Source organism: Tauraco erythrolophus, chromosome 25 (assembly GCF_009769465.1).
Source record: "Tauraco erythrolophus isolate bTauEry1 chromosome 25, bTauEry1.pri, whole genome shotgun sequence".
Lineage (NCBI taxonomy): Eukaryota > Metazoa > Chordata > Aves > Musophagiformes > Musophagidae > Tauraco > Tauraco erythrolophus.
The window spans coordinates 1,261,114-1,285,805 of NC_141489.1; the positions used below are offsets into that span (position 1 = coordinate 1,261,114).

Here is a 24,692-nt window from a genome sequence, read left to right on the forward strand (position 1 = left end):
CTCCCCGCCTTTCTGTTCAGAGATCCGGAAGCATCTTCTACATTAGGACACGAAAAACCTGTTAATTGCCTAATTCTTCTCGTAAAAGTCTGTCATTGACCCATTAACTTGTTGTGATCTGTCACAGCGGCTGTAGAGAAGCTTTGACTTGTTCTACAGATCCGTATTCCTGCAAGCTTTGATTTCTTGTGTTCTGGTTTTCATTTGTGCTTCCAGTCTGTTAGGAGGAGGCACAGGCTGTTGTGGTTTAGGAGGGTTTCGCCAAACTGGTGAGAGAGCTAATTAGGTGAGTGTGGACAAGGAGGTGATGCTCTTTCCAGAGGCACTTTTACTGGCCAGTGATGCACATGCGTTTCCCGGTGTCACTGCTCGCTGTTAGCAGAGGGTTTTTCAGTACCCTGCGAAGGGATCCATGCAGCTTCACTGCAGTCCATCTCTTGGTGGGCTTGGAATTGCCATACAGCATTCAGTTACCATGTTTGTTTAAAAGCAAAACCTGGCCGTGTCAAAATTCCAGGAATCAAACACAAGTTTTTACAGGAATACTTACTTTATTAGTTTTCTCTTAGAATACTGTACAAAGGAGTAATAAAAATATTCACACTTTATTTTAGAAAGTTCTCTACATGAGACTTCTGTATACACAGCAAAAAGAAGGGCTACTGGAAAAAAACCCAAAAACTATGTACAATGTCAGAATGTTCCATTAAAACCAAAAAACCCAACTAATTTAGCTCACTTCAACTGATCCAAGGAGGATACGTACGCACAAACACTCGCATGCTTAAAAGATGTTACAGGCAATGATAAAGCAACGTAAGTCACACTAAGAAATACTAATGTGTTAACAATGGTAACCAGCTGCTGTCCCCTTTTCAAGGGCCAGTACCATGTCTCTATTAAAACAAACAAAATCAAACAATAATTAAAAAAAGAAGTACTCAGGAGTTAAGTAGCACTAGATCTCAGGCTTTTTTTTTTTTTTTTTCTTTTAAAAAGGCTTTTTCCCGTAAAGGGCTGGGCTGCGTGACATCCTGCTGGCTGCGTTACATCACGAGACAGGATCTCTATCTGGGAAGCACCAGCCTGGGAGGTGCTTGTTGGTTGTTTTCTGACTTTCCTGGCGCGGCGACTGCCATGTGGTGGGAACACACGCGTGGGCTCAGCAGTGGCTTAGAAGAGGCTTTGCCCAGGACAAGACGGGGCAGAGGGGTGGCTTCTGCCAGTGCCTGTGAACACTCAAGTGGTGGGTTTTCAAAAGCTTTTCTCCTTTAGCATTCACGGCAGAACAAGAGCAAAAAGCATTTTAAGTACCTGCTTAGGCAGTAACTGTTTCTGAAGTCTCAGGACAGACAGAGCCATCTTTAGCTCTCCCACCTTGAACTCTCCGGCTGAGTTCACCCGCCTCACTATACAGGAAGCCAGTACAAGTTTGAGAGGAAAAACCTGTCATGTGTGATGTGATCAAAATCCCATTTAAAATCAATAACAATCAATCATCTCCTTCACACAGGTAACTCGGAGAACGCTACAGTCTCCAGGAATGAGTGGGCACACTTCGTCCCCGCGTTCTGTTCGCCACGCAGAAGTTGGGCTCGCCCTGGGATCGCTGCCACAGTCACTGTCAGTACATGTCTGCAAATCCCTCATCCTGCCCACGCTGGCCTGACCGCCCTGCTCTTAGAAATGAGTTGTCCCATAGAGTGTTGCTGTGCTGACTGTGCTCCTCAACCTCTTTGTGAGCAGGATTAGCCTTCTGAGTGCTGAACTCGCTTCTGTGTGAACCTCACAAACACAACTAAACCAGAAGTGGTTCCAGTACAGAGCTCCAGGAGACTGGAACCGTGTCTGTTACTTCTCCACCGCTGCAGTGGAGACCCTCAGCGAGAAGTTCCGTGGGGCACGGCTGCCAGGAAGGAGCTACGCAGGTGGCACGAGGGCGGCTTGACCAGCAGTACCCAAAACTCTCGCTTAAAACTACCTCAGGCACACCTATCAGGTAGCAATCGCAGCTGTGGTTTCATTGCAATTAACTGATGTTTTTTTTTCTATTTTTGATTAATTCTGATACCTGCCCTTAAGACAGCATCTTCAGGAAGATACTCTCACGTGTATAATTGTTCAAGTAGTTATTAATCTTACACAGATACTTAACACACCACGTTACCAACAGGAAATCTTACAACTCTCTCACTTCTTTCCATGTTTCTCCAGGTTTCATTTATGTTTCCCTTGATTGGATTAACTGTGTGAGTCCAAGTTAACTTCAGCTGTTCCGTGGCAAAAACGTCGTTTGTCATGTAACACACATCTGTGTAACGGCTATTTTCATCATCTCCGTGTGAACAAGGTAAATCACAAAAGCTTGCTATTACAACTAAGGCTTTGCCTAACAAGAAGTTTTAGACTTTAGGCTTTAAAAACTGCCTTTTTGAGAAGTTTATGATCCCGCTGTGTTTTACAATTGATCTTTAATTTAACAAAACAGGACCAGATGTCCATAGGGTCAGTTAGCAGCACAAATAACATGTAGAAATCCTCAGCTGTTGTAAGGAAACTTCAAGGAAACTGTGTGCAGTGCTGCACTTCCTCGAGAAAAGCTGACCCCTGCCTTCAGTTTATTCTTGTGCTAAAAATACCAAAACTTCTTTGACTTTGTGTCACACGCATCTACTAGGAAATAACCAGTACATGCCTGACTATGTAGGAGCAATGTTTTTAAGCATATAGTGACTGTTTCTGTTGCAAAAGAGTTGATGTTTTTCCCCTGGCAGTCTGCCAAAATTAAAAAATAGTTTTCTTTCCTCTGGAGATGCACCATTGGCATGTAAGTTGTGTCTGTGGGCAGCCACAGCAACACACAGCGTGTGGTACGGACACAGCCTTAGCCGTCCTGTTAAGGACAGATGCTTTAGCGCATCCGTGAGCCTTCTGGGCACCCATACTGCTGATTTCTTAGTCATTCCCAAGGTACTTTGCTGATTGATGAAACATCTCTATTTCGAAAACAATATTTTTTTCAAAAGTCATTGTCTAGTAGCTTAAAGAGTATATTAGCTTTAGGGTATATAGTACCTCAGCTAAAGCAGCAGTCCTTATGTCATGGTGGGTAAAAGGTTTAACCCCCCCATCAGGTAAATTGCACATTTGTCCAACTCCCTCGCTGGAGAACAGCACTGGCCTATCAAGCCAGGCTCTCTTCTCTTTCTGCCTTCTCGAAAACTTTCTTTTCACTTAAAATATTTCCATTTTTCCAACACATTGGGTAATGATCCTCTCTGCATTCCAGCAGCCCTCCGAGGTACACTAAATGCTTTTTCCCTTCTCTGCAGCAGGCCGGTAGTAAGTCTGAGAGAAGTAAAGCAGCTTGCCTAAGTTATGCATGGAGTAGTACTAGATCTTACGTGCAATCCCAAAGTTCCCCTGTCCATGGCCTACGCTCAGACCATCCAACAGAACTCCACGATATCCGCTATAGCCTCTAAAGCTAGAACTGGCTAATGCAGGAACAGAAATAGCATATTTAAAATGTTTATACCATTGTCAGAAGTGTGAGACAATACAAGCACTAAGACAACAAAAACACAGGCTGTCACGAGTTTACAGGGGAGGCGTGAGGAAAACCACATTCCATCGGGCACACCACCCAAAAGAAAAACCGATTGCTTTGAGCAGCAGAAAGCTGGCTGAGCCAGGAAAGCTAAACCTGCCAACCTGCTCTATCTAGGTGGTCACTTGATGGGGAAAAAGCCTCAATTTTGTTCCTATATCTATTATTTTCAGTAGCCATTGCATCTTTCTGTTGGCCAGTGCAGGCTGTGCTGCTGCTGCTCGTTGGCGGTGCCCTCCTGCCGCGCCAGCGATGGGCTGAGGGCTCGGGGTGCTGCCACAGCGTTGTGCATGGAGCTGAGAGACCCTCCCAGGTAGCCAGACACCAAACCCTCGCTGCTTTGGGTCAGACACCAAGTAAAGTCCCAGTTAACTGGAGAACTGGCAAATCCCAGTTACCATGTACACAGACTGAAGCGACCGAGGAGCTGGTCTGAGGAGAAAAATTCCTATTTATTCACAAACTGATCACAGCGAGCAGCCACCCGTCTCTCGCCTGGCCTACAGCAGTCGGTGTTCCGTTCCTCCCGTTCTCCCGCAGTCTCTGTGTGCCAGGCAGCTCAGTGGCATTAGTTGTCCATCACTGAAACAACCTGTGCTCAGCCCTTAATCCAAACGCTGCGCTGCCCGAGCGCCCAGTGCGCTTGAAAACGAGCGGTCTGGGGGGAGCAGAGTTACGCAGGCAGGTTCTGGTACAAGCTGGAAACAACAGGTGTGATTTAGGATCTATCGACCTTGTCCCTGAACCACACCAGTGGTACCACAGGAAACGGAAAGCTTTGTCAAATCGCAGGGCATTCCTTCCTGTGCTATTTTTACTAAAAGAACTACCTTTCTCAGTGGCGTAAAAGATTGCAAAATAAAAATCTGTCGTTCTCTTCCCCCTCCCGCTCCCCTGCCCAAAAATGGAACTCAGACCCTGAAACAATCAAGTATTGGGAAAGTCTGGCTGTATCCCTTTGAATTTCCCCACGTATCGCTTAAAGCACCTAGCTTCAGAAAGGGAAATATATTTTAAAGTGCATTTACCACAGCAATAGTACCAGCACTAAAAGCTTTTCCCCTCATCCCTATTCTCTTCCTTCAACGTCTGGGATAGACGACAGTCTCCCCAGAATTCACCCTTTGTACCTTGAAGTCTCAGTGTATCTGCATCTATTTATGACTCTGGAATAAAAGAAATCCAGCGTCATGCATCCTGCTCCGCACTAAACTCTACTCTGGAGCTTGTTTAGGTTTATTGGGCATGAGGATCCAGCATGCGGTATTTGTCTATCGGATACTGCACTTAAACAGCTGCTGTGAAGTTATATCCCAGTGTGCATGGGGCTGAAGAAACAGGACTCGAGAGAAGGAGCTCCCCCCTCTCCCCTGCTCCTCTTCCATTCGCGCCAGCCACGCGGTTCAGTACTTGTTGATCCCAAAGATCCGGACTCCATGAAGCTGAGGCAGTTTGGGGATCAGGACGCTCATCAGGGAGATGGTGTTGATGATGAAGTGTATCCGGTCATACTTCGTGTAAAAGCTGGTTAGAAAATACCTGGAAAGAAGGGGAACAGAGAAACCGAATGAGAGCACTTGTTGGTTTTGTTTCCCAGGAGAGCACGTGCAGCAGGAGCGGTGATGGGGACGGGCGCGTGAGGCAGCTCAGCTGCCCCGGAGCACTCACAGGACGATGGGCATGATGGTGAGGAACTTGCGCGACGCCGTGAACTGCACGCCGTAGTCCATCTGCTCCCAGTGCGTCAGCAGCCGAGCCTTGCCCTGGTCTGGGGTCTCAAAAGGAGTTCCTTTCACGGTATGTAGGAAGATGTACATGCTCTGTGGCAAACACAGACGTGGCGTGAGGCACACGGAGCTCTCCAAGCCCCGTGCCACCCCGCCAAAAATGGTCAGCTTCGGCAGAAAGAGCAGCGCTGCGGGAGCTTGCACCAGTGCGCAGTCCCGCTAGAGGGACGCGTTGTCGCTGCTGGAGAACGCGCTCCAAGGAAGCAGCGAGAGCTGGGCAGGAAGGATGTGAGCCGGGCTAGCTCAGGCTTGGCTGTGACTCGTGAGGCCTCTCCCTCAGCTCCTGGGCATAAACCAAGAAGGTGGTTGGAGATTGCGGCGCTCGGATCTCTGGGATTGGGAGATTAGCGCGGGCTCGCTCTGCGGTGCAAGAGCAACGCTAAACGCTTTCTGAAAGAAGCGCTGGGAGAGCAGTGAGGGTCTGTTACTGCTCCGACCACGAGCCCACCTCTTGAAACGGAATGCAAGTCCACGGATAGACAGCAAGTGCCTGGCTAGAGCTCATGTCTTAAGTACAGCCCCTGCTGGCCTTTAAACTCCTTTCTGTTCCCAGGACGGCCTTGTTTACGCTGTCCGAGGAGGGGAAGGAGTTGGAAGAAAATCAGGCAGCTCGTGAACGAGCCCCGAGCAGCTCTAGTTGGTGGGTTTGTGGTTTTTTTCTCCCACTCGAGATATGAATGATGTGAGCAAGAGGGGCGCCAGTCACGGTGTCATTTTTGTCTCTGGAATACTCTCTGGCTCAGCTGTTATTTCAAGTAAAGGACACAGAATTGATCCTCCTCTGAAGGATCTGTCCCCTGCGCCTGAGGGCGAACGGCTGCCGAGAGGTCTGCCGCTCCGCTCGAGGGCCCGAGTGTGCCAGGACTGGCACAGCGGGATGGCAGTGGCGCAGAAGCCACGTTAAACAGAGCGTGGTTTCCCTGCTCGCTAGGGCATTGTCACTGTGGCCACAGCCTTGTCAGGGCACAGCACAGGTAGGCACACGTGCCAAAACGAGCACGCGTGCTTACCTATGCACCCACCCCTCTCATGACGCTTTGACACCCCTTCATTCGGCACCGGATCCTTAGGAGGGGAGATTCCGTTCCTGGACTAATCTTTTACTTTAAGCAGAACGAAGTTTGTGTTTTAGTTTTGTTTTTTTAACTCTGAGGGCGATTTGGATGGTATGAACCAGAGTGAAAGCTGTCCTGCCACCTCCTGTGGCCTGTCACAGCTGTTCCTCTGTTAAGGAGGACAGGACACAGGGACTTACCCTGCAGACAAATGAATTCTGTGTCCCCTCTGAGCAGCCTCATGGGCTGTTTGCTGTCTCACCAGTACCTAAGCTGGATTTAAACGTATCATCTAGAGGCAGAGGTGCAGTCTGAGGGGGGAGGTTGGGACTAGATGATCTCTGAGGTTCCTTCCAACCCAAACCATTATTCTATGATTCTGTGAGGTTGAGCAACTTACCCCGTGTCTTTGGAAATACAGAAAAAGGAATTGTTTCAACAAGAATCCTACTAGATTGCTCTCAAAAGAACAGCTGCTGCTGAAAGATTACCTCTCCGTGCCCTGGGAAGTCAGGCCAGCCAGACTGTTCCCTTACCATGTTGTGAATGATGTTGGTAAGAGTCCAAACCACAGGGACGCTGAAGAAGGGGATGCTCAGGAGTACGACGTGCAGCAGGCCAATTCCAAGGATGTAGGACAACCAGATGCCCCGGCTGTTCATGACACGGGTGTTGGGATTCACCTCGCTGTGTGCCGTTCCCACATTCATGTTGGCTCGTGTCTGACGGGCGCCCCTGAAACTGAAGCAGAGTCAGGTCAGCGCTGGGATGGTGGTGACCCTCCATCGCGCTGCTCGGGCACACACGGTGTGATGGTTTGATGCGGGGGGGGTTCTGGCGGCAGGAGAGGGGATTTGCTCCCTGTGACTTCCCTGGTTTTGGAACTGAGTCAGACCTGGTTCTGGCCACCAGATTGGACCCCCATCCCCCTCAGGGTTGAGCCAATTGGCACCTCTGTGAATTGCTCCCGGGGTGCCCACCGGGCCGAGTTCACCTGGAGAGGGCTGAGATCTGAGAGAAACGGCCACACCGACACCAGGTCAGTGCAGATGGAGCAGGATGAGGTGCCGGAGCTGAGTTTCCCGTGCAACCGGTGGCAAGACGGCAGGTGGCCCCTGCAGCCAGGACAGACTCAGTGGAGCCGAGACCTACTCGCAGCCCACGGAGAAGCCATGTTGGAGAAGAGATGCCTGGGCCTGAGGACAGTAGTGGAGCATGGGATGCACAACAAGGTAGAGAGGCATCTAGAGTCTGTGGGACAACTCACGCCAGAGCGAGTGGCAATAACTCCCTAAGAATCCGTGACTGTGGTAAAGCCCGCACTGGAGCGATCCGATGGGCAAGGATGGCATCCTGCGGGTAGGACTCACGCTGGAGAAGTTTGTGGATTTTCCTCATGAGTAGGGCATCCACCGGAGCAAGGGAAAATGGTGTAAGGACTCCTCCTCCTTTAAGAAAGGAGCGGCAGTAACAACATGGATGAACTGACCTGCAACCCTCATTCCCTGTCCCCCTGTGCCACTGGGGGGGAGGTAGAGCCGGGAAGAAAAGGAAAAGGGGGAAGGTGTTGTGTTTTAAGATCTGACTTTGTTTCTTTTTATCCTCTCAAGTAACTGGTTTTGTTTCCCTTTATCCTCTCAAGTAACTGTTAATAAATTGTCTTCTTTATTCCCAAGCCGAGTCTGTTTTGCCCGGGACCATGGTTGGTGGATGCTCCCTCTGTTCTTGTCTCGACCCTCAGTCCCTTTATTACATTTTTCTCCTCTCCACTTCATTGGGGAAGGAGTGGGAGAGCGGCTGAGTGGAGTTTAGTTGCCGGATCGGCCTAAGCCACGACACACAGCGGGGCTCCAGCGCTGTCTTGCTGTTGAGCAAACCTGGAATCCGTGGTTGCCATTAAAAATCCCAAGTCAGTTCGCTGCTTCGCACCTCGTCGCTTCCGTTCGTAGAGCTGAGAGCTAAACTCGGGAGTGGTTGAGATTTGGGAATAATGTGTGGGAAGCCTGTCTGTGACACAAGCTACTTGTGATCTGCTGAAGTGTTTTCCTGGAACCAGGAAGTCATGGGTCAGTCCTGCGACTGCCTGGCGAGACTCAAACAAACGCTTTTTCGCGCTTTTCCAGTCCTCATCGCAGCGTTGATCATGGAAACCGTCAGCACCTGAAGCTTCTCACGTGTTTACGGGTTCAGCACACCTGAAACTCAGGAGAACAGAAGTATTTGCGGAGAAGCACGGCAGCTCTGTATGAACAGATCTCCTAATTAGTTCAGCTCAATTACCGGGATTCTGCACAGCTCTAGAGGCTTGCTGGCCTCCTGGTCTGGCTTACACATTCTGCCTTCTGATTTAAGGCTTACAAGGGAGGGAAAAAAAAAGTAACAAAAAAATTCCCCTGCAGGGAAGGAATGAGATTCTTCTTGAGGAACATAAAAAGTTAGAGATAACAGGGAAAAGGGCACTGGGAGGATATTTCAGTAGGAAGAGCTGCAGAGGAGATGGCTCTTCCCCTACCTGGAAGGAACAGCTGCCACGTAGGAGGAATACAGAGAGGTTTTTCTGCACAATACCAGGAAGGTGGGCAAGCCAGACAGTGCCATCCTCTCGGAGCGAGTCTCTGGAGTAGTGCCCTACAGACAGCGCAGGTCTCGGGGTGGGTTTTCGGACTGTGGCACTGATAGCAGCTGGTATCGGCCAGCTTTACGGCTTACTGGGAATATGAGAGCTCTGATTTACCCGTTCCCAGGGATTACAGGAAGCAGCACAAATTAGAACCACTGGAAAGCTGAGCGTCTTTACCCCAGATCAGGGAAGGCCTTGCATAAAATTGTGTTTGTCCGTGTCCCGCAGAAATGTCGTTTCGTTAGGCGATATGGCCGGTCCCGCCTCACACGGCGGACCCCACGGCGAGGGCTGGTTCTGATGTCCAGCCTGGTGGTGTTGCTGCTCTGCATCCCGCAGCTGGAGGACGGCGCTGCGGTTCTCTCCGGCTCTCACAGTCTTTGGTCTCAGGAGGCGAGTCCGAGCCAGATCCGACATTACGCTCCATGTGTCGCTGCCAGCTGCTCCAAATTCCCTCGCCGAGCGCTGGGCCTGGCTTGTTTCAGAGCCGGCGCTCCCCTGCTCCTGCCCAGGGCTGGGACACACAGCCAACGTGTGACTCCGCTGCTCCCGGGACGCTCGCTGTAACTTCCAAACCTCTTTCAGCCGCGCAGGCGGCTGGTGCTCGGTGCTGCTCCGGTGAGGTGGGGCTGCTGGGTGAGCCCAAGAGATGCTCACCCGCCTCTGCTACCCAGGTGCCAGTCAGGGGGGTTATATCTGGAGGTTTTTGTTACTGGAAAGGAGGCTTCAGGTCTGAGAAGTGCTCGTTTTCTTGTTGCCCGTCTGCTGGGTCAAAGGAGGCTACTGGATGTTCCAGAGAAAAGCCTGAAGCTTGGTCTGGAAGCAGGACTTGAGCCAGAGTTCAGCACTTCACTCCTAGCAGGGGCAGCAGCTCCGTCCTTAACCTGGTGCAATTCCTAACGGCTGTCAGGAGGTAATCTGGGGGTTGCGGTGAAGCACGAGTCAAAAAAAGCCCTATTGTTGCCCGAAAAGCAACGCAAGCAAACACCCGTGTGGAACGCACAGACAGGAGTGCTGTTTGCCAGACATGGGAAATAATTCTCCTAGATACTGGTAGGGCCTCAGCGAGAAGAGTGTCCAGTTCTGGGAGGAGCTGGAGGGGATCCAGGGGAGAGCAGTGAGCAGGAGCGGGGGTGTAGGAAAAACATGACCTGCAAGGACAGATTGAAGGAAACTGGTTTGTTTGGTCTAGAGACTGGGGAGAGGAGCCGTGCTCCGAGGTGAACGGAGAGCTGCCCTGACAGGGAGGCAAATCCCGAGCTCACCGCGACTTGGAGCAACTCGGTAACGCGGCAGGACCGATGCTGGGACGGACTGCCATGGGAAGCGGTCGGGGCCTCACAGGAGGCTTGAACATCATTTCGTTCACCGTTAAAAAATTACAATTCCTCTTTCGATTGGGGATTGACCAGGTGGGCTCTGCGGGACCCCCGTAAACGGCGCTGTTGCCCAAAGGCTACGGACAGCGGCAGGCCCTCGTGTGCCAGAGCTGCACCCAGCCTGCGTCGGAACGGGGTGGAACTTCCATGTGAGAGCAACCACGAGCACGATTTTCAAAAACTGTGCCTCAGTTTCCTCACTTGGAGAATGAGGAGCAGACGAGTGAAATGCTGGGACACGCGAGAGGTGAATTCATTCTGGTGAGAGAGAGACACGGAGGTGCCCAGCGTTCGGCCCTGCGGTGAGGGTAACGGCGTGCTTCTCCAGCTCTGCCCTTTGCCACCTTAACGATATTTCAGCTGCGGATTTTTTCCGTTTGGCACTGGTGCGTGCAGCCCTTGCCCGAGCCTCGTGCTTGCTCCAGGTCGCACACGCGGCTCTGCGCAGCGTTGCAAAAGCCTGGCTGAGGGAGCGCGAGCTCCCAAAGCCCCGATCCCGGCCCCCGGCCCACATCCCACGTTTGCTTTCTGATTTTGCACCAGGGATTTGTTCACCTGCAGGAAAAACAAGGCAAAACACAGCAGCGGGAGAGCTCCAGCTCGCCCCGGAGCAGCTGTCTGCGGAGCTCTGCTTTCCCTCTTGTGCAGCGGGGTTTTTTTTGCGACAGAAAAGCTTTTAATGTTTCACCAGATGGAGTGTGAAGGTCAGGACCGCGCTGACGTTGGACGTTGGCCGTCCAAGGAGGGGAAAAGTCACAACTGTGGTCAGAGGCAAATAGTGTGCTGCGATGGTGGAGCCGAGCCCTTCCTCTGCCCCATCCTTCGTGTCCTGTTCCCACTTCCCGCCCGCCGCCGGGGCAGCTCCCTGTCCACAGCTCTGTTGGGAAACGCTCCTGTTCTGGGGCTCAGAGCAAGCACCGGGGCTGCCGGCTCAGCACCGGTGTGACGGCATCTCCCGCTTCTGCGGACGGGGGAAACAAACCCACAGCAGCAGTTCCCCGCTCGCTGTGTCGCCCCTCAGCTCCTTCCCCACCTTCGCTTCGCCCCCGAGGAGCGTTCCCACCGTCTGTCCTGTCCCCTCGCCCGTCAGCAGCGCGGCGCTCCGACCCCGTCAGTGCTCGGCACCGACATCGCTCTCCCCGCAGCCCTTCCCTGGGACGCCGCAGGATCGCACCCTGTCCTGGCACCCCGTCCTGCCCCAGCCTGTTGCAGGAACTTTGTCTGGGCTGGCAGAGGGAAGGGGGGGCTTATCTTGGCCCATCTCCCTGAGCGTTCCAGAACGGGAGCGATTACAGTCCCATGGAGCCACGATCCCGATCTCTGGCACCAACAGCCATCGCCATCTCCCAAGCGGATGAATATTTCAAACCCTTCTTTGCAGGGTGGCACCGGCGTTTGAACCAGAGCCTCGAGCGCAGCGGAGATGCCCGCGACGGTGGCACATGGCCGCGCTCAGAGGCGGGCGATGGGGCCAAGGCCGCGCCGGGCCCTGGTCCCGGAGTCACGGACGGACTTTACCACGGCTGAGCCCGGAGCGGCCGGGCTCCTGCGCGGGAAGGCGGGAGGACGTGGAGCCGGTGGGTTCACCGGGAGCGGCGGGGGCTGCAGCGCTGCGGTGCGGCTCCAGCTCCAGCACCGGCCCCGCGCCTGGGGGGGGGCAGCAGGAGCCGCTGCGGCTCCGCTTCCCTCTGCCCCGCCGCCGGATCCCGCGGGAGCGCCCGGACACGCGGGGACCGCCGCGGCTGGGCTTTCCCCGGGCGTGCGCGGGGTCCCGCACCCGCTCACCGACAGAGCCCCGGGCTCCCCCCGGCTGGCCGTGACCGTGGGACCCCCCTCCCATCTCCCCGGAGCTGCTTCTATTCCGGGGGGTGTTTTTACTCCGGGCCGGGCCCACGCGAGGCGCCTTCCCCCGCGGGCCCGGGAGCGGGGCTGGGCCGCCGCCTGCTCCCGGGGAGGGGGCGAGGCCTCCGGCCCGGCCCCGTACGCACCGGGGGAGGCCGGAGAACGGCCGCCCTGCGCGGCCCGTACTCACCGCTGCTCCGCCCGGCTCGGCCCGGCCCGGCTCGGCGGGGCCGGGGCTCTCTCCGTCGCGCACCCGCCGCCCCGGCTGCGCTCCCGGCGGGCACCTCGCCGCGACCCGCCCCGCCGCCGCGGCACGCCGGGAGCTGTAGTCCCGGCGGCCCCGGGAGAGGCGGGGCCGGGGCCGCGCGTACCGTGCAGAGCCGCTTTAGGAGCGGGGTGCCACCCCGGGGAGGGTCCTCTGCCCCTCCGCTGCTGCCCTGCGCTCGCGGCCGGTGGCCCTTGTGGCCACGGGGTGCCACCTCTGCCCTCCCTGAGATGGGGGACCCCCCCCACCCCCGGGCTCTGCACCCTGGGGGGCTCGGACCCGACTGGGCACTTACACCCTGCTTGGGCAGGTCGGCTCCCTCCCCTGCGGACAATCTGGGCAGCGGGCGTTGTGCAAGCGCCGCGGGCAGGCTGGCAGCACGGCACCGGGACGCCCGGCCAAGGTCAGGCGCTGGGAGCGCTGGGAGCGCTGGGTTCCTGCGCTGGAGCGCGGGGGAGACCATCTGGCCCTGCTTTTGTTTGCGCCACGCTCCATGGCGTGGCACTGCCACGGCCCCTCGGTGTGCGCAGCCATCTGCGCAGGGCTGCAGGGCTTCGTGTGCCCTGGCTGCCGCCAGTTCTTCTGCCTGGCAGCGGCACACGGTGCAGCGCCGGCGCCCGACGGCGAAGCCGCTTTGTGCTGCCGACCCCCTGCCCCAGAGCTGCGCTGGGGTCCCGGGCCAAGCGGAGCCCCCAGCCCTGTGCTGGGAGCCTGGCACCGTGGTGCTCCCCGGCTGCCCACGCCGCACCTGCAGCTCTGCCAGCGCCGCCGCCAGCCTGCCAGCCTTGCATGGCCGCTCCCAGCCCTTCCTGGCCACTGGGCAAAGCCCGTGTGGGGGGTTTTGGTTTGGGCCCCGGTGGGTTCGCAGTGCCGCTTTGTGCTGAAGGGATGGAGGTCTCCTCCTGGTGCTCCCCAGAGGTGGGGGGCCCTGTGCCAGCGTCGCCGTGGCGCTCCCGGGCTGAGCTCTGCATCCTGACCCATCGACACCGGCTGCGCATCCGGCTCCAGGCCTGAGCCGGCTCTCAGCGGGTGGTTGTGTGCTGGCTGGGCAGGGTGAGGGCACAGAGACCCTGCCAGCTGCCAGGGCCCGGGCTGCTTGGGTGCCACGCACTGGCACCATGCTGCTGCCAGGGTACAGGGTTGCTTCCTCAAGCCAGAGCTTGCCCATGGCTGGTCCCAGCGGGCCTCGGGCACGGTGGGACACACACAGTGAAAGCAGCTGTGGGGCTGCCGACGGGCACTGCGGCCACCAGCCAGGAGAACCCAGTCCCTGTCCGACCTGCCCGGCGTGCCCTCGCCAGCGGGGCGAGGTGAGGGGATGCCGGTGCGCGGAGGCGGGGGATCCCGCGGGAGCCGGCCCTGCTTTGCAGGAGAGCCACGCGTGCACGGCAGGCTCTATTTTTATCCCCGCTCCTGCCGGAGCGAGCGGCTCCCTCTGCGCGGTGCCATCCAATTTAGCAGCTTCCGCGCTGCCGCCGGCTCGGCACGTGAGGGGAAGCACAATGCCACGGCTATTTTTAAACGCCCATAAATATTAATCCCCCTCGGTGATGCAGCAGGCGCCTCTCGCTGCCGGTGTGAGCGCGGCAGGGGGAAGAACTCGCTCCCTGGGCTCCCCAGACCGGATTCACCCACCCAGGGAACCCCGGTACCAGCGGCAGGGGGTTCCCAGGGGGGCATCCGGCCTCATCCGCAGCCCAGGCTGGCAGCTGCCTCGGCCAGTGTTTCCCCCGTGCTCAGCGGGGCGGTTCCTGTATGATTTCCCCGGCCTCGCTCGCTCCCGGCCTCCTTCCATGCTGGGGGGCCGTGCTTCCCTCCCGCTCTCCCGGGCTGCCAGTCCCGCTGCCCAGTCAATACCATCTATATTTAGCACCGCAGTGGCAGCAAGGAGCTGGTGATGGCTATTTTTAGCCATCGCTGCTGCGGCTGTGGTGGGGAAGGGTCCACGTGGGGTCGTGCTGCACTGCAGGCGCTGGGTTTTCGGGCTGGCAGGTGCCGTGTCCCAGCATGGTGCTGGTCCCGCTCCGGGATCTCTGCCCACCATCGTAGTGACCCGCTGCCTCTCTGGGTGCCAGCGTGAGCGGGGACCTGCCGAAAGCTCAGGCACCCCAAGTCCCTGCCTGCTGCCTTGGCCCCTCGATTCCCACAGGCCTCGTCCCGCAGCTGCAGTCCCAGTGCCACTCCCGCTCTGCGCACAGCTCCTGGTGGCACTGGGACTGGTGATGGGCAGCACAGGGCTCCTCCGCTGCCCGGCCAAATGGGGGGACCCCAGCGAAGGTGCCCAAGAGCACTGACCGTGGCTCCCCGGCTGCTGCCTGCTGGGCTCCGCGCCGTGTCCCAGGCCAGCCCAGTGACCCCCTGCCCCAGCCCAGCATCGGGCCTGGCATGAGTCCCAGCCCCAGTGATGGACCGACCGGCTGGACCATCCTCAACGTTGGCAGCCCCAGAGCCCCCCGGCGTGTGCCAACCCTGCGCCCGGCAAACCCTCGCTGGCTGCAGCGCCCTGAGGAGCGGGGGGGTCTCCCCGGGGCACGCGGGGGGTCCCGGGGGAGCGCCTGGCTCCAGCGCAGCCAAGCCGTCAGGTTCCGTTCTCCTAATGGAGCCGAGATCCAGGCCAGGCGCCTCCTAACCGGTTTATCCGCCCCGAGCAGCGGGAAAACGCCGATGCCCGGGCCGGGCCGTCCCTCCGAGGAGAACCGGGGCCGGTGCGTGGGCAGCCGCCGCCGGCCTTGCTGCGGCACGGAGAGGGCACGGCCCCCGGCCCCACTGCCCGGTGTCCCGGCGGGGCGCGCCCCGGTGCTGGGGAGCTGCGGGAACAGCCCCGGCGGTGCCCCGCGCAGCGAGGGGGGACCCCGGCCGGGCAGCGGGACCCTCGCCCGGTCTGCGGGGCCCGGGGCCCGCCCGGCCCGGTAACGGCGGCCGCTCTCCAGGGTCCTGAGCCGGCCCCGCCGGTGTCCCGGGACGGCGGAGCCCCGCGCAGCACCGAGCCCCTGCCCAGCCCGGCGAGCCCCGGCCCGGGCAGCTCGGGGCTGGGCTGGGGGCCCGCTCCGGCCCCCCCCGGCTCCCGCCCGCCCTGCTGCCCGCCGCGGCTCGGGTTTCCCCGAGTAAGCGATGCCGGTGCCAGGCGGGGAGGCTGCGGGCGGGAGGGGGCACGTTCACCTCGCGGGGTGCGGGGGGTCCTGCTCTCCCCGAGGGGCTGGGGAGGGGGCGGGGGGCCCCCGGGCCCCGGGGGCTGCGGGGGCAGAGCCGGGAGGTGCGCGGAGCCCGGGGGGGTGATTCGGTGCTGGGGGTGCTGGGGGTGCTCTCACGAGGGTTCGGGGGGGGACGCGGCGGGGCGGGGCGGGGTGCGTGGAGCTCCCCGGGAGCTGCTGGCACCCGCTGCCCCGGGCTCGGGGGTCCCGGTGGCTCCTCGTGGGCTCTCCCCGGTTCCCCCCTCCCGGAGTGAGGACCCGGGACAGAGCCTCTCCCGCGGGGCGGGGGGCTGGAAAGGACCCAGGTGCGGGGCCGGAGGTGCTCGGCGCTGCACGGCCCCCCCGCGGCGGGGCGGTCCGGGGGCGGGGAGCCCCGGGGAGGCCCGGGCGGAGGATCCCGCCCACCGGCCCCGCCGCCGCCGCCGGCTCCGGGCCCGCCGCGCTGCGCGGGGCGCGGCCGCTCCGGCCCGGGGCGCGGGGCCGCTCCGCCGCCGCGGGGCTGCGCACGGCAGGTGAGTCCGCACCGGGACCCCCCCGGCGCCGGGAGCGGGCAGGGCGGGAGGCGGGGGGGGGTCCCCGGCAGCGGCGCGCCGAGCTGAGCTTCCCCCGGGGAAGCACCGGGGCTTCCCTCGCCCGCAACGCCCCCGGTGCCGAGCGGAGCCGGCGCTGGAGCGGGGCCGGGGGGAACCCCGGGCATCCCCGGCTGCGCTGGGCGCACGGCGGGTCCTGGAGCCCCCCCAGAACCGCGCCGCGGGCAGCCTGTCCCGACCCCGGGCACCTCAGCCGCCCTCCCCGGGGCTGGCGGCGACCCCCGGGGCCGGGCCGGGGACCCCCGTGCCCCGCTGTGGGCTGGGCACCCCCAGCGGCTGCTTGTGCCCGTCCTCGCTGCGGTGCGTGTCCGGGGCACCGTGGCTGGGGACCGGCTGAGCCACCTGCGGGGGCCCTGGGAGCCGCAGCCCACCCGCGGGGGTCTCCCGGCCCCCCGGGTCACCAGCTGTTGGCTCAGTCCGGTGGGTTTCCCGCGGTGCCCGGCTCTCCGCTCGCCCCCGGGCAGCGGGAGGGGGGTCCCGAGGGGCAGCGTATGCCCCACGTTGCTTCTGGCAGACTCGGGGGTCTGAGCCCCCCGCCACGCTGATGTGCCAGCGTGGGGCCGGGTTCCTGGTGCCCCTCGGTGCTCTGGCCCTCGAGGAGCCCGGGGGGGCGGCAGCGCAGGGGTTGGCTCCGCACTGGCATGACCTTGGGGTGTTTCGTCACGGTTGGGCTGTGTTACAGCGCCCAGCGGTCAGGGCGCTCACCCAGGCTGCGCTATCAGGGCCACCCTTGGGTGGGCACCTCTGCCCCTCGCTGGGGAGCCCCAGTTGGCACCCAGAAGCGGGTTTGCCAGTGGCAGGGTGCTCCGGGGAGCAGGGGGGTGGTGGGACCAGTGGGCAGACTTGCCCAGGAGGTGCCAAGGTGGCACAGCGTGGGGCTTTCCGCAGCGCCGCAGCTCATTGCACAGAGCTTTGCCTGACGGGATGCCATGGGGTGCCCTTTTACGCTGGTGTCTTTAATTGTGGGATGACGGGAGAGCTCCTGCATCCTTCCCCGATGGATCCGCCGCCGCAGCCCTGCTGGGAACGGTCTGGGGCGCCTGGACGTGGTGGGACCTGCGGCTGGGAAAGCCGGGCAGCGGGTTTGCAGGGCTCGGACGTGGCACTTATCTGCTGCCACCGCCCTGGGAGCTCACTACACGCTCAGCTCCAGTGAATTTCCTTTTTCTGTTTTTGTTTCTTTCCTGCTGACGTTTTTCCCCTCCGGAATAAAGGTCTGGATGGGGACCATGGTTACAGGGTGGTGTGGACAGCCGGGCCCTGTGGCCGGGATGGCACTGGGCAGGGGACAGCGGTGCCCAGCCACCTGCCTGCACTGGTCCCCTCGAAAGAGGAAAACCCGGCGTGTGCCTGCGTGTGCCCTGGCACTGCCAGAGAGCGGAGCCGGGCAGCGGGAACCTGCTCTGCCGCTGCCGCACGTGTTTTCCATCGCCTTCCCCGGGGGCCGCCTGCAGCGGCTGCTTGCCTGGAGCCAGGGCTCGCTCGCTGCTGCGTCCGGGCCGCTGCTGCAGGATGTGTCGGCCGCCGGCGAGCGAGCGATCCAAGCGCCCATGACCTTGGCGGGGCGGGAGCTCACCCCCGCCTCTGGCTCAGCCGGAGCCGTCTCCGTTTGTTACAGCCCAGCTGCCGGCGCGCAGCAGACGTGCCTTCGCTTGGCCCCTCGGGGCCTGATCCTGCCGTGCCGGAGCCCTGAGCGCGGCTGCCGATGGCAGGGGATGCATGAGCCGTGCCGGCTGGCCCCGGCCCCGGCCCCATTCCCGTCCCACAGCCAGGCTGTGCCGGGGCAGGCGTGATGCTCGCCGCCGGCGTGGCGGCGGTTCTGCCTCTCGGCACCCTGGTCTGACACTGTCCCTGTGCTGTCTCCATCTCAGATGCACCGAGTCCAGCCGAAACCATCACGGGCGAGAGCTGCCGGGCCGGAGGCTGCGTGGTAAAGCCAGCGTGGCACCATGCCTGCGGTAGAGCGGGTCCTCCTCTGCTCGGTGACCATGTGGCTGCTCCTGCAGAACCTCCTGCTCCTGGCCTCCTGCCTCCGCTCAGCCGCCGCGTTCCCCAAGGGCTGCTACCCCTCGGAAGAGGAGGGGCTGAAGACCTTCCGCTGCAGCAACGCTCGGCTGACCGAGGTCCCCAGGGACATTCCCAACGACACCAACAAGCTCTACCTGGACTCCAACCGAATTCCCTTCCTGCCCCGCGACGCCTTCCGGGACCTGCCACTCCTGCTGGAGCTGGATCTGTCCCACAACGCCATTGCCAGCGTCGAGAGCGGGGCTTTCCGGGGCCTGGCAGAGCACCTGCACTCTCTGGACTTGTCTTCCAACAGGTTGGTGTCGGTCAGCAAAGACGCCTTCATCAACCTGAAGGCCAAGGTCAACCTCTCCAACAACCCCTGGCTGTGTGACTGTCGGCTGCAGGAGCTGATCCGCACGGTGGACCTGGCGGCCGGCTCCTCGGGCGGCATCGTGTGCGACTCCTCCGCGCAGGAGGAGCACGTCGGCAAAGCTTTCCTGCAGGTGATCGCCAACACGGACTTCTGCAACGTGTACAAAAAGACCACGGACATCGCCATGCTGGTCACCATGTTCGGCTGGTTCGCCATGGTGATCTCCTACCTGGTCTACTACGTGCGGCAGAACCAGGAGGACGCCCGGCGGCACCTGGAGTATCTCAAGTCCCTGCCCAGCAAGCAGCGGAGGTCGGAGGAGTCATCCACCATCAGCACCGTGGTGTGAGGCACCGGCGTCCCGCAGGACACGGGGACCCGCGGAGCTGTATCGGTCGCTCCGCAGGCTCGCCAGGGCTGCCGGAGCCGTCACGAGCCGCCATCATCGCACAGAAATAGTCACGGATTTGTTTTGTTCTCCCTGGGGAAGCGGCATCTGGCAGCAGGAGCCGCAGCCGGTGAGCGCCTGGCTCTGGCGTGGCGAGGGGCGAAGCGGCTGCGGTGGGGGGTGGTTATCGGCGATGGGCACAGAGTCTGCCCACCGCCTCTGCGTTACGAAGGGCCGGAGAGACCCTGAGCGTCCCCCTGGCACGCGGCCGTCGCTCCGGCCGACATGGACGTTGAGACTTTGTTTAAAACTTTTCTGTTTCCTTCGCAGAGATCTTCGGGGCATTAACGAAATCCGTGTTCTAATCCCTCCCGGCCCACCCTCGGCTGCTCGACGGATGTTCCTGGCAGCGCTGGGCAGCCGGGCCTGGCTCCCTGCCTGGGCGGGCAGGGCTGGGCTGTGGGAGGAGCGGTACGGCCACGAGGCCAGTGCCCTGCCGGGCCACCGGCCCCGGGAGGGTCACAGGTTGTGACCCCCAGCCCGGCGGGACCAAAGGATGGGGCGGGAGGTGGGGACATGTTGGCTGGGGACAGCAAGAGGCAGGTCCGGAGGTGCCACGCTCCAGCTCCTGGTGCTGGACGGTGCCACCCTATCTCCCATCGCAGCCTCCGCTGCTCCCTGCTCCTTTCCTGGCACCCCAGGGCTGGGTGGAGTGAGGGGCATGGGGGTCCCTGCTCAGAGGTGGGGTGGCTGGGGGCAACCCCAGCACCTTCCCCCTGGGAGTGCACCATCCCTCTGAGAAGCAGATGGGAGACGAGCTGCCGCCAGGGCTGAGCCCTCCGGGGCCGCCAAGGGGTGCGGGTGCTGACGGAGGGGAACCGAGGGGTCCAGGTGGTGGGTCCAGCCCTGCCGGGGTGTCAGGGGGAGCGGGTTTCTCCTCGGTGCCCCCCGGGCACCATACAGGTGGGTGTTGGCAGCCGGGTGGCACCCCTCGCCGAGCGCGCCGCGGAGGAGAGCTCCCACCTCTCGCCCGAGGGCTCTGGGGCTGCCGACCGGTCACTGTGACGGGAAGCGGGGCCGGAGGCAGCCGCGGCGGCTCCTCCACCCTCACCCCGCTCCTGCGCCGCTCGCAGGAGCCTGAATCTCCCCTAAACCGCCCCAAAGTCCCTTCTTGGCGTTTCCAGCATCGGGCTGCAGGTTCCTGGTGTCAGCAGGCAGAGGCGAGGCCGGGGTGCCAGGGGCTGGCGCGGGCGGGGGTTGGTGCCCACCTTTGGGCACGCAGGGTGCAAGTAGCAACTCGGAGCAAAGCCAGAGCAGACCCAGCCTCTTCCAACCGAGCGTCTGGCCCCCGACAGAGCTGGTTTTGCTGGTTTTGCCCTTTTTTTAAACCAACTGAAGCTAAATTGCCTTAATTCACCAAGAGCACCGACCAAAGCTGCTTGAACCTCCTCTGTGCCAGGCCAGACCCAGCTCCGGCTGCCCCGGCGCAGCAGGGGCTTTTTGCCAGGTCTGGCCTCAGACCCTGGTGCGGGCGGCGCGATTCGGCGCAGGGCAGGCTCCGGCCCCTGGGCTGCTGCCCGTCCTCCCGCGCCCGGTGCCAGTGGGAGCCGCGGGACGGAGCTGGCCGGGAGCGGCGCCCGTGCCCTTCCACAAGTGCCTCCTTTCCCCGCGCAGCGCGGGGGCTCTGCACCGCACGAGCGCCTCAGCCCCAGCACCAAGCCGGATGCCAAGCCCCGCGGCACCGTGGCAGCTCCCTGCTCCGTACAACCGGCTGTGGAGAAAAGGGGCTGGGGGCAACCAGACCGAGCCACTGCCAGCGGCCGCACCATGGCCCCGGGTGCTGCTTCCCCGTAGGCATCTCCGGGCAGCGGCCCTGGTGCCCACGGCGCGCGGGGACAGCTGGGACCCTCTGACCCGACACGTGTTTTGTTTAAGGGACCTTTTACGTTCTTACTTTATACAACAATAAAGTTGGCTTTTACTTTGGAGCCTGTGCCCGGTGTGTGCTCTGTGTGTCCGCGGGGGGCACGGGGCGCTGCCCTCGCAGCAGGGGCGGCTTTGGGCTGTGGTGTGTGGCATTCTCCCATGCCAGGGCCAGCCCAGTGCCGTCCTGGCTGCAAAGGAAGGACGAAGGGCGCCCGCGACAGCCGATGTCTTCCCAGAGCCACGTCTGGCTCCGCTGGGCACTCCTGGGCTGGCGCTTTCAGAAAGACGATACTCGGTGCCTGCGGTAACCCGGCCCTCGCCTTCAATAAATGAACACCCAGCGGCTCGGCGCCTGCCAGCGCAGCTCAGGTCACTGGCACAACGCCGGTCCCTGATCTACGTCGTGGCTGTGGGGTGGTTTGCGGCTCTGCTCCCTGCCCTGCTGTCCCCGCTGGACCAGAGCTGGGCATTGCTTGGCACACGGGGAGGGACCACAATGCCCAGGTGGACAAGTCCTTCTGGGTACCGGTGGTGCCCCTGGTCCCCACGAGGGCCGTGGCATCCGCAGCCACCTCGTGCTGGCTCACCAGCACCTTTCCCTGCGCGGTGCATGCCGAAGCGTGGTGCCGCGGAGGGTGAGACCCGGGGCCTAACGCGGAGTGACAGCTCCCGCTCATGGGACATTAACCTTGTTTGTCACCCGGCCGTCTCCAGCCGCAGCATGACACGGCACGGCCGCGACAGCCCGCGCACCCCGGGCTCCCGAGCAGATGGCGGCCATCCTCTGCCCCGCTCCGCTCCCCGGAGACCCTCCTCCTGCGGCCCAGGAGCAGCTGGGGAGGGCTGGGGGCTGCAGCAGGACAGGCAGCCCCGGCTGCCACCCCGTCCGTGGGGCTGTGGCTCCCCGGGGCCCTGCCGGTGCCCACCCCGTGGGGCTGGATAACACCAAGCCCCCAGGGGCCAGCCCCGCTCCCATGCCTGCCCCGGCTCCGCTGCCCCAGGAGTAACTGGGATGGGAACCAGCAGGCTCGTTACAGCCTACGCTAACGAGCACAGGGGAAGGGAGGGGGTTCCACTGGCAGCCCCCTGCCACGAGGGGGATCAGCCTGCGTGGATGTACGGGGAATAAAATATGTAAGAAACCTCGTAAAAACCTGCAATAAGCTTCAGGAGGATGATTTGGTCTGGGACGGCCGGAACGACGTTGGATTTATGCCGTCAGTAATACGGGATATTCAATCAGGTGCTGCAGGGAACGGGGAAGAGCAGAAAACCGGGATGATGTGGGTATTTCCAGGAGGTGCCTGTGGCCGAGCCGAGGTGCCGGGGGGTGCCGGGGGGACCTGGCCGAGCACAGGGGTGGGTCTGGGGTCGGCAGCCTGCCCGGCACCTCGGACGGCTCGTGTCCCACAGAGGGATTCTCTTCATCCGGCCGTTTCCTCTCCAGCAGCGCGTTGCCGTGGGCAAGATCCTGCCCGGGAGCCGGTGCTCGGCGGTGGCGGGTACGGGGAGGCTCGGCGTTAAAGTCAGCGCTTTAAGCGAGGAAATATGATCGTCCATTTTAATCCCGCGTTTCTGGGTAATTCATTTCCTGATGTACTGTGGATTTATCTGCTGGGATCAGCATCGGGAGAATTAGCAGCCTGACCTCCTTCCGTACCGCTCCAGCGCGTCGGTAAATCTCTGTTATTAACTCCCAAGGTGCTCTGCCCACCCGCACCGGGCAGGTAATTCATGGGCTGGGCCAGGGAGGCTCCTCTTCCTCTCCAGGGTGGAGGAAAACATGTCACTGGGGCAAGATTTAAGACCAGGGTCCTCGCTGGTGGTGACACCTCTCCTGTTCGCCTGGCCCCGAAGCCCCCCGGGTGCCCAGGGAGCGAGCGATGCTCCCCGGGGAGCCGGGTTCTGCGCAGCGCTGGCCCCGCTGCGTGTTCCGCCGGTTATCGAGCTCCCGGCCGCACCGGCGGGTCCGTCCCTGCGGCAGCGCCGGAGGCTCAGCCCCACGCCGGGCCGAGCGCTGCCCTTCGCAGCGGGGTGTGATGTAGAGGAAGGGTAAAGCAACGGGTTCTTCTCAGCCCGTGAACGCAGCGCGTTCGGCAGTCGCGGCCCCAGACCGCATCCTGAACCTTTAACTGATTAGATTTAGAGGAGGGAAGGAAGGATGTCTAATTGTTTAATTTCCACAATCATAAAAATGTTTATAAATAATTAGGACTGATGGCCGCAATTACACTGTGACTAAAGCCGGTCGACACTTCAACGGCCCTCCAGTTTCGTGGCCTTACTGGTTTATTTCCACCACAAAAAATCCATTTGCAGTGGCATTGCTGCCACCAGAGAACCGCACTTACTCGCTGCCTGCGAAGGACTCGGCAATCCGGTGGTGCTGCCTGTTGTGGGAACGGCGCTGCGCAGAAACCGCGCTCGCTGGACGTCGGCAGGAGGAAATTGAATTTCGGTGGAGAGGAAAGCGAAGCAGAGCTAAAAATCACAACATCCCTTCCTGCGTGTACGGTTCCGAGCTCAGCGTTCCAGCCCTCCCGGCTCGCCGTTCGTTTCCGCGCACGCTGGGCATCGCCGGGCAGAGGGATCATTTCTCCGATCGCCGTTCTTTGAGAATAAAAGAGGGGGAACTGCAAAGCTTCCCCTGGCAGAGGGAAACGTCGTCCTTCCAGGTGCTTTTTCTCCCTTGGCGGGAGACATGGGGCCGGCGACATCCGTGGGCCAGGGCTGGTGCTTGTGCCCGTCCCAGCCTCCCATGGGGGCAGCACCAGGCTGGGCGCTGCGGCTGTGGCACCCACCAGCTGCCCACGGCCTCGCTCCCAGCCAGGATTTCGGTGCCAGAAAGCAGCACGAGCTCCTTTTAATTTCCCCCATCAGTACCGGTTCAGCGGAGCACTCGAAAATATGTGTGATTTCATAAAAACGATGGGTGCCACCGAGGAATTCACCGCGGTCGCTCTCCCGGGAGAACCTTCACCTCCCACACGAGCCCCTTGGCCCCCGCTGCCAGCTGGAGCGGCCGATCCCCTTTGGGTGCGAGGTCCATCCCTCCTCCCGCCTCCACGTGGGATTTCATCCCTCCTAACACACGTCCTCGCCAAGGCCCAGAGCTGCATCCCGGGATGTCCCCATGCCACCCAGCCCAGAGCACCCGCAGTGTCACCTGGGGGTTCCTGGGGACAGAAACGACACCCCCAGCTCCTGACCAGGCTTCATTTTCAAGCCACGTTCCACCAAGGACCAGCTCCTTGGGGGAGTTCTCGGGTCATGGAGTAGCTGGGGGCTGCACCCAGCGTTTCCTCAGCTCAGCCCCCCACCCCAGGTGTGATGAGTTCCCGGGATGTGCCAATCTCAGGGCACCTGGCCCTGCTCCTCCCCTGCCCTCCCTCCCCACAGCCCCTCTCCTTAAAACCTCCTGGGCAGGCTGACCTTCTCTGGCATGAAGTGAGTTGTAGTGTGTTGTGCTGGTGCCTTGGGGGACTCCTGGGACCTGTTCAGCTCCTGTTGACTGAAATTCTGAGGAACAGCTCACTCGTGGGTTAGCAGAGATGCTGCGGGGAGTTATGAGATGACACGACCTTCCCACTGGAGCTGTGGTGTCCCCATCGCCCCGGCAGACGTGGTCCTGTAACCAGCTGGTGGGTGCAGCAGTG

General features: G+C 60.9%; 2 protein-coding genes across 2 annotated transcripts; one reads left to right on the forward strand and one right to left on the reverse strand.

The window, feature by feature from the left end:
• Positions 1-2,343: 2,343 nt before the first annotated feature.
• Positions 2,344-12,522, reverse strand: ORMDL3 (ORMDL sphingolipid biosynthesis regulator 3). The gene is made up of 4 exons (XM_086626687.1): positions 12,484-12,522; positions 6,989-7,193; positions 5,279-5,430; positions 2,344-5,149 (listed from the first exon to the last, which is right to left on the reverse strand). The coding sequence occupies exons 2-4, from the start codon at positions 7,160-7,162 to the stop codon at positions 5,014-5,016; spliced, it is 462 nt and encodes a 153-aa protein (XP_086482813.1). The 5' UTR covers positions 7,163-7,193; positions 12,484-12,522; the 3' UTR covers positions 2,344-5,013.
• Positions 12,523-18,288: 5,766 nt separating this feature from the next.
• On the forward strand, positions 18,289-19,071 carry LRRC3C (leucine rich repeat containing 3C). Its single transcript, XM_009979031.2, has one exon. It carries the CDS (start codon positions 18,289-18,291, stop codon positions 19,069-19,071), a length of 783 nt encoding a protein of 260 aa, XP_009977333.2.
• The last annotated feature ends 5,621 nt before the right edge of the window (positions 19,072-24,692 follow it).